Below are 8857 nucleotides of genomic sequence, written 5' to 3' on the forward strand. Positions count from 1 at the left end.
CAGCACTTTGGGAGGCCGAGATGGGTGGATCACTTGAGGTCAGGAGTTCAAGACCAGCCTAGCCAACTTGGTGAAACCCTGTTTCTACTAAAAATACAAAAATTAGCTGGGCATGGTAGCATGCACCTGTAATCCCAGCTACTCGGGCGGCTGAAGCAGGAGAATTGCTTGAACCCAGAAGATGGAGGTTGCATTGAACAGAGATCACACCACTGGAGTCTTACTCACTCCAGCCTGGGCGATGGAGTGAGCAAGATTCCATCTCAAAAAAAAAAAAGTTAAAGATGTGGATGGTAATGAATAATTTAAATAAGATAGTGCTTATCAATTGCTTAGGACAATGTTCTCAAATTATAGTATATGCATCCTAGAATGTAAAAAGACCTCTGGAAAAGGTAGATGGGTATACATGGTTTTAAAGACAAAATGTATGCATCTTTGCTGTTTGTGTGACCTCTTTCCTAAAACTGATCTGCCTGAAGATTGCCCTCCTGCTGGGCATCACGTGTGATGATTCTTTTTCCCACATTTTCTTTCACTTACTAGCAGTAATCATACTATGTCAACTTTATATGGAAGGGTGCTGTACCTCCCCTATACTCAGAATATTATATTTTACTAGCCCAGATATAAAAGCTTCTGGAGCACTAAATAAAAGGACAGACAGATATTTGGGGGCCTTGATTTAAGGTGAGCATATAGGAACAGTGACAACATCTGGGCCTAAAAAGAATGTACCACTCAGAGTAATTTGCTCTTCAGCCCACAGGTGCTGAGAACAGGAGAAATCAAGTGAAGGAAGGAGGCAGAGTTTCCAAGACTTGGGTGTCATCATTGCTGGGGACATCCTTGATTGGCGATTGAAGTTTCTGAACAGAAATTTAGAGCTGATTCAGAAGAGACAAATACAGAACATCCAAGTTAGCAGTCATTTCCCAAATTCAGGAGACAATGATGCAGGCCCAGGTGACTTTTGGTTTGTTTTATTCCTTCCTTTATTCTCCATTGTATTTTTAGAGTCTTGTAAAAATAAAGGTAATTAATCAGAAAAGTATAAATTGGAAATATCGGGACCTGGAGAAATCTGGGCAAAGAAGGATCAGGGATATAGGATTCGTAATACATGATTCATGTTGAAATTTGTGACTGTGTGGGACCCCGTAGGTTACATTGGCTGTAAATTTGCCTCTAGTATCTCTGACAGCTATACAAGAGGATCATAGTAAGTTACATCGGCTGTGAGAAAGCAGTCCAGTTTCTTGAGGGATGTTAATGTTTCGTGGCATATAATTCTGAGACTCACATACATCTTTGATAGTTCTTCACAAAGGTGTTGTGGTAGTTGGTGTTCTTAACTGCAGCCTTCTCATAAATGCAAAAGTAGATTTCTTGTAGCTGTTTCTTCATTGTATTTAATGTTATTAATGCTGTCTAATAACATACACATACATATGAATTTGTGTGGATACATGTGTCTACATATATATTCTAAGGATTTTTTTTTTCCCCAAATTTGCTTAATCATGGCCGGGCGCTGTGGCTCACGCCTGTAATCCCAGCACTTTGGAAGGCTGAGGCGGGTGGATCACCTGAGGTCAGGAGTATGAGACCAGCCTGGCCAACATGGCAAAACCTCATGTCTACTAAAAATACAAAAAATAGCCAGATGTGGTGGCATGCGCCTGTAATCCCAGCTACTAGGGAGGCTGAGGCAGGACAATTGCTTGAACCTGGGAGGCAGAGGTTGCAGTGAGCTGAGATTGTGCCACTGCACTCCAGCCTGGGCAACAGAGTGAGACTCCATCTCAAAAAAACAAAACAAGCAAACAAAAAAATAAATTTGCTTAATCATCTAATAATCTTTGTGCTTTATACGTGTTTTATATAGTTTCTTTTATTTCATTCAGAATAAAATAATAATATGGTTAACTATATTAACCATAGTTATTTAGTATGCATTATCTGGTGATACTGGCATCTGCCATGTCTTCATTACAGAGTTTGATATTGGCCTGAAAGCTCATAGTGAATTTAAGAATCTGTATTATTCATCTACTTGTAACTAGCATATACTTATAACTAGTTTGGTATTGGGAAATAGATGCTATATATTATAGATGTTCTTTCACTAGCAAGAGGATTGGATAGCTGTGTATTACAGACATTTCTTTGACTTTCAATGTTGTTGAATGAATGGATGACTGCACAATTACAGAATATTTTACTAGGATTCTTATTCTGTCACAGTGTACTGAGGAAAAAACCCCACCAGCTTCCTATATGGGGAAAATGAGCAGAATGACTTCCTTGACATTCTTTTCCTATCAGCAAAAGAATATCACTTCATTAAACAGGAGTGTGTTATTATAGGAATCCCTAACACTGGAGGATGTGGCTGTGGACTTCACCTGGGAGGAGTGGCAGTTCCTGAGCCCTGCTCAGAAGGACCTGTACCGGGACGTGATGTTGGAGAACTACAGCAACCTGGTGGCAGTGGGTGAGGACAGCTGCCCCGTGTCACTCAGAGGGTGCCCAGTCAGTGGCCTTCCTTTCTCAGCTGCTTACCTGCAGTACTCCGAAGTGGTGGATTCTCATATCATTCTCTCGCCCCACACAAGAGAGTATAATCTACCTTCTTGTGACAGAAAAGCCTTGATGTTACAGACTTGACACCTGTATAGTTCTTAAAATGTAACACTCTCCTTTTTCAACATTGCCAGCCCCATTCGATTTGTCTAAATCTTCTGTCATTTCCCATGAACAGGGTATCAAGCCAGCAAACCAGATGCACTATCCAAGTTGGAACAAGGAGAAGAACCTTGCACAACAGAAGATGAAATCTACACTCGAATCTGTTGTGGTGAGTGAGAGGACCAGCCAGGTGGACAGCCACAGACATCATGTTCTGCTCACACAGAGCAGACGTCAAAGCAGTGAGGGCATCTGAAGACACAGCAACATTCCCTCCATGACTCCTTCTTCCCAGGAAGAGCTCTTTTTTGTAGTAGTATGGAAAATATGCCCCATTTTCTTTTTTTTTTTTTTTGAAATGGAGACTCGCTCTGTCACCAGGCTAGAGTGCAGTGGCACGATCTTGGCTCACTGCAACCTCTGCCTCCCGAGTTCAAGGGATTCTCCTGCCTCAGCCTCCCGAGTAACTGGGACTACAGGCATGTGCCACCATGCTCAGCTAATTTTTGTATTTTTAGTAGAAATGGGGTTTCACCATATTGGTCTTGATCTCTTGACCTCATGATCTGCCCGGCTTGGCCTCCCAAAGTGCTGAGATTAGAGGCGTGAGCCACCAGGCCCGGCCCCCACTTTTTTTTCCTTGAGATTTCATCTTTGTTTATTTTATACACATCTTGTTTTTGTCTACATAATTATCTTCTTAGGATTTTCAAATCTACTTTTTCTCGTCCACTATCACTCTGTCTCTGCTTGTGTATTACCTCTCTTGCTATGAAATTCCACTTTCCAGGACTCTCCAGAAAGAGAGACCTTTGCACTCATGACTTTTTTCTGCTTACTGCATCTTCCTGCCCTAGTAGAAAAATAATAATTTTCCTTCATTATTCCCACTCTGGGAATCATTATTCCCTCATTTTCTCCACTCTGGATGCTGTGCCCATGATAACCTGGTCTCTAATTGGCATCTATGTGGTTCTTAAGTTCTCTTATTCCTCCTATACTGAATACTGAGTTTCTCCATACTTTTTTTTTTTTTTTTGGAAACAAGGTTTCATCTGTCACCCAGGCTCACTGCAGCCCTGACCTCCTGGGCTCAAGCGATCCTCCCACGTCAGCCTGAAAGCTTGCACCTAGTTTCAGACTCAGTATGCCTGCACCCAGGTTATTCAAAAGCTTTATTGCTCACACACAAAAAACAAATAAATAAAATAGGGTTTTCACTAAAGAGTCACCTCACACCAAGGCAGTTTTTAAAAATAGTTTAAATAGTTTATTTCAAAACAAGAAGATGGAGTGATTGACTGTTCTCTTCTTTCCTAGAAATCAGGAAAATTGATGATCCTCTGCAGCATCACTTGCAAAATCAAAGTATTCAGAAGAGTGTGAAACAATGCCATGAACAGAATATGTTTGGAAATAGTGTTAATCAGAACAAAAGTCATCTCCTGCTGAAGCAAGATCCTGATACCTTTGACTTACATGAAAAACCTTTAAAATCAAATTTAAGTTTTGAAAACCAGAAAAGGAGCTCTGGCCTAAAGAACTCTGCTGAGTTTAATGGAGATGGGAAATCCCTTTTTCATGCTAACCATAAACAATTTTATACTGAAATGAAGTTTCCTGCAATTGCAAAACCTATTAATAAGTCCCAGGTCGTCAAGCAACAGAGAACTCATGACATAGAGAATGCCCATGTATGCAGTGAATGTGGGAAAGCCTTCCTCAAGTTGTCTCAGTTTATTGATCATCAGAGAGTTCACACTGGAGAAAAACCTCATGTATGCAGTATATGTGGGAAAGCTTTCTCCAGAAAATCCAGGCTAATGGACCATCAGAGAACTCATACAGGACTGAAACATTATGAATGCACTGAATGTGACAAAACGTTCCTCAAGAAATCACAGCTCAATATACATCAGAAAACTCATATGGGAGAGAAACCTTACACATGTAGTGAATGTGGGAAAGCCTTCATCAAGAAGTGTCGGCTCATTTATCATCAACGAACTCATACAGGAGAGAAACCCCATGGATGCAGTGTATGTGGGAAGGCCTTCTCTACAAAGTTCAGTCTCACTACACATCAGAAAACTCATACAGGAGAAAAACCTTATATATGTAGTGAATGTGGAAAAGGCTTCATTGAGAAGAGGCGTCTTACTGCACATCATCGAACTCATACTGGTGAGAAACCCTTTATATGCGATAAATGTGGCAAAGGCTTCACCTTGAAGAACAGTCTTATCACACATCAGCAAACTCATACAGAAGAGAAATTATATACATGCGGTGAATGTGGAAAAGGCTTTTCAATGAAGCACTGTCTCATGGTACATCAACGAACTCATACTGGAGAGAAACCTTATAAATGCAATGAGTGTGGAAAGGGCTTTGCCTTAAAGAGCCCACTCATCAGACATCAGCGAACACATACTGGAGAGAAACCCTATGTATGCACCGAATGTCGAAAAGGTTTCACCATGAAGAGTGACCTCATTGTACATCAACGAACTCATACTGCAGAGAAGCCATATACATGCAATGATTGTGGAAAAGGTTTCACTGTGAAGAGCCGCCTTATTGTGCATCAACGAACTCATACTGGAGAAAAACCCTATGTATGTGGTGAGTGTGGAAAAGGCTTTCCAGCAAAGATCCGGCTAATGGGACATCAACGAACTCATACAGGAGAGAAACCTTATATTTGCAATGAGTGTGGAAAAGGCTTCACTGAGAAGAGTCATCTCAATGTACATCGGCGCACTCATACAGGAGAGAAACCCTATGTATGCAGTGAATGTGGCAAAGGCTTAACTGGCAAAAGCATGCTCATTGCACATCAGCGAACTCATACTGGGGAGAAACCTTATATATGCAACGAATGTGGAAAGGGCTTCACCATGAAGAGTACTCTTGGTATACATCAGCAAACTCATACTGGAGAGAAGCCATACAAATGCAATGAATGTGATAAAACCTTCAGGAAGAAGACATGCCTCATACAACATCAGCGATTTCACACAGGAAAGACTTCCTTTGCATGCACTGAATGTGGGAAATTCTCTTTGCGCAAAAATGATCTTATTACACATCAGAGAATTCACACGGGAGAGAAACCATACAAATGCTGTGACTGCGAGAAAGCCTTCACTACAAAGTCAGGGCTCAATGTTCATCAAAGAAAACATACAGGAGAGAGGCCCTATGGATGTAGCGATTGTGGGAAAGCTTTTGCCCACTTGTCTATCCTTGTTAAACACAAGAGAATTCACAGGTAGTCATTTTGGGAAAGCCTCTTGCCAAATGTAGGCCCTCAAGATATCTGCAAAGAAGAGTAATTTCATGAATGCAGACTATGTTTGTTTGTTTAGTGATCAATTACCTCATATTTTGTGTCAGAGAAAACAGTACAAAACATTTGAGAAAATATTTTAGGACATTATGTCTAAAAATTGTATACTGAGAAAAACCCTATGAATGTGGCAGACTATGAAAGCCTTTGGTGGGAGGATAAACCCCCTCAGAAGTGATCATAGATCATGAATAAACTACTAATTGGTGGAAATGTAATAATTATAGGGAAGTCTTTGCCCAAAAATAAAACCTCGATAGATTGAGAGAGTTCACACTGGAGAAATACTTTCCTCTGGCAGTGAATATGGCAGGGTTTTCAATAAAATGATTTGCCTCATCATGTGCCAGGAAATAATGCAGAAAATAACTTATGAAAACATTCAATATACAAGACTTTCAGGAAAATGTCAGAGAACTTAATGCAAGAAAGAAGCCTTGACAAAATGATGGATGAGAGCTTTCTGTCACAATTATAACCTTAGAAGATAATAGCCTCATGTGCATTTGGGAACAGGATACCTTGAGCCATATTCCTAGTTGCCTTGTCACTGATTTTATACATTTTAAATTGTGACTTCCTCTAATCATGAATTAAAATTTAATATTGTATACAATATAGGAATATTTTTTGCCTGCCTCATTTTGTTATATGATTAACTCCTTCATTTCTTTAGTTCTAAGTTTGTCTTATTTCAGAATAACTGAAGTACTTCAGAATGAAACTGGATAGAGTATATTCAATTCATAAGTGTAATTGAACATACTTGAATGTGTTTAAGTTTATAAGTAACATCAGGTGTTATGAAATTAATATAAATAAGATGTGTAAGTTTTTATTTTGAAATAAGTTTAGATTCACAAAATCTTACCAAAATATCCCAGGATTCTTGAATGCGCTTAACCCAGCTTCTTCCAAAGATAACACCTTACATAAGCATAGTTCATTACCAAATACAGGAAAGTGAAATTGTTACAATACTGTTAACTACAGAATTTATTTGGAAATCACCAGTTTTAACATGCGTGCATTTTTGTTTGGTTTTTATATGTAGCTTTAAGAAATCTTATCACATATATTGATTCATGTCACCACCTCCACAATCGAGATTCAGAATTTTGCATCAGTGCAAACTCCCTCGTGCTACCTTTTTATAGTCACAACCTCTCCTCAACCCTAACCCTTAGCAATCAGAAATCTTTTCATCTTTAGTTTTGTCATTAGTAGCATGTTATAAAAATGGAATCATACAGCATGTACCCTTTTGGTATTGGCTATTTGACCTAAAGCAAATTAACCTGAAATCCATCCAAATTGTTTTGTGTATCATTGTTTTTTTATTGGTGACTAATAATCTATGATATGAATATACCACAATTTTGTTTATTCACGCACTGAAGGACTTTAGGGTTGTTTCCAGTTTTTCTTATTTTTACAAATAAAAATCATATGAACATTTGTGCACACGGGCTTTGTGTGAGCACAATTTTTCATTTCTCTAGGATAATTACTGAAAAGTATGATTCATGGGTCATAAGGTAAGTGTATGTTTACCTTTGTAAGATACTAACCAGAGTGGTGTTTCATTGCTTTCCAGCAATATATACAGAGGTTCAGTTGCTCCGCATTCTTCCACTTGATGCTGTCGTATTTTTTTTGTTTTGTATTCTTTTGTTTTTGAAATGGAGTCTTGCTCTGTCCCCCATTCTAGAGTGCAGTGGTGCAATCTTGGCTTGCTGCAACCTCCGTCTCCCGTGTTCAAGTGATTCTCCTGCCTCAGCCTCCCAAGCAGCTGGGATTACAGGCACACGCCACCATGTCCAGCTAATTTTTGGGTTTTTAGTAGAGACAGGGTTTCACCATGTGGGCCAAGATGGTCTCGATCTCCTGACCTCGTGATCTGGCCACCTCGGCCTCCCAAAGTGCTGGGATTACAGGTGTGAGCCACCACATCCAGCCAGTTTTGCTTTTAATGTTTAGCAATATGATCCATTTAAATTTATCTTTGTATACAGGGTAAGCATTAATTTAAAGTTCAGCCTATGGTTGCCCAGTTGATTCAACAGTATTGAAAACACTGTCCTCTTTTCATTAAATTGATTTTGAACATTTGTAAAAATCAGTTGCCTGTTCTTGTGTCCATTTCTTGACTCTATTCTGTTGATGTGCGTGTCTATCACTCCACTAATAATACCATATGGTGATTATTGTCATATCGTGATTTTAGTCATAAAATGGAGTAGTCAGAGTCTGCCAGCTTTATTTTTCTTTTTCAAAATACTTTTGCCTATTCTAGTTTCTTTGCTTTTCTGTATAAATTTTAAGTATAAGTTTGTCTATATCCACAAAAAGTCCTTTGGGAGTTTTATTGAGATTGCATTAAATGTATAATCAAAGTTGGTTTATTTGCCATCTTTACTGTGTTGAATCTTCCAACCAACTATGCCTCTCCACTTAATTAGGCTTTCCTTGCTTTTTTTTTTTTTTTTTAAGTCAGTGTTTCCGAATTTATAGCATATACATTACTTATGTCTTGGTAAATATTTAAGTGGATCATATTTTTGCAGTGATTTTTAAATTTTTAAATTTTTTTTGGAGATAGAGTCTCACTCTGACGCCCAGGCTGGAGTGCAGTGGCACGATCTCGGCTCACTGCAAGCTCTGCCTCCTGGGTTCATGCCATTATCCTGCCTCAGTCTCCCAAGTAGCTGGGACTACAGGCACCCGCCACCACACTCGGCTAATTTTTTTTCTATTTTTAGTAGAGACGGGGTTTCACCGTGTTAGCCAGGCTGGTCTCTATCTCCTGACCTT

The 8857-nt window shown here is 39.3% G+C and overlaps 1 protein-coding gene across 4 annotated transcripts in view; it reads left to right on the forward strand.

Moving 5' to 3' along the window:
• Window positions 1–7509, forward strand: part of ZNF615 (zinc finger protein 615) — an 11060-nt gene extending 3551 nt beyond the window's left edge. Inside the window, exons 3-6 of one of the 4 annotated variants that reach the window (XM_011965867.1) lie at window positions 763–966; window positions 2371–2497; window positions 2765–2860; window positions 4012–7509. In XM_011965867.1, coding sequence (XP_011821257.1) covers window positions 952–966; window positions 2371–2497; window positions 2765–2860; window positions 4012–5969 — 2196 coding nt within the window. In that variant the 5' untranslated portion in view covers window positions 763–951 and the 3' untranslated portion in view covers window positions 5970–7509. The remainder of the gene's footprint in view (window positions 1–762; window positions 967–2370; window positions 2498–2764; window positions 2861–4011) is intronic. The other 3 variants (XM_011965868.1, XM_011965869.1, XM_011965866.1) reach the window with 3 other exon arrangements.
• The last annotated feature ends 1348 nt before the right edge of the window (window positions 7510–8857 follow it).

The sequence above is a fragment of the Mandrillus leucophaeus genome, unplaced genomic scaffold (genome assembly GCF_000951045.1).
Source record: "Mandrillus leucophaeus isolate KB7577 unplaced genomic scaffold, Mleu.le_1.0 Scaffold74, whole genome shotgun sequence".
Taxonomy (NCBI): Eukaryota; Metazoa; Chordata; class Mammalia; order Primates; family Cercopithecidae; genus Mandrillus; species Mandrillus leucophaeus.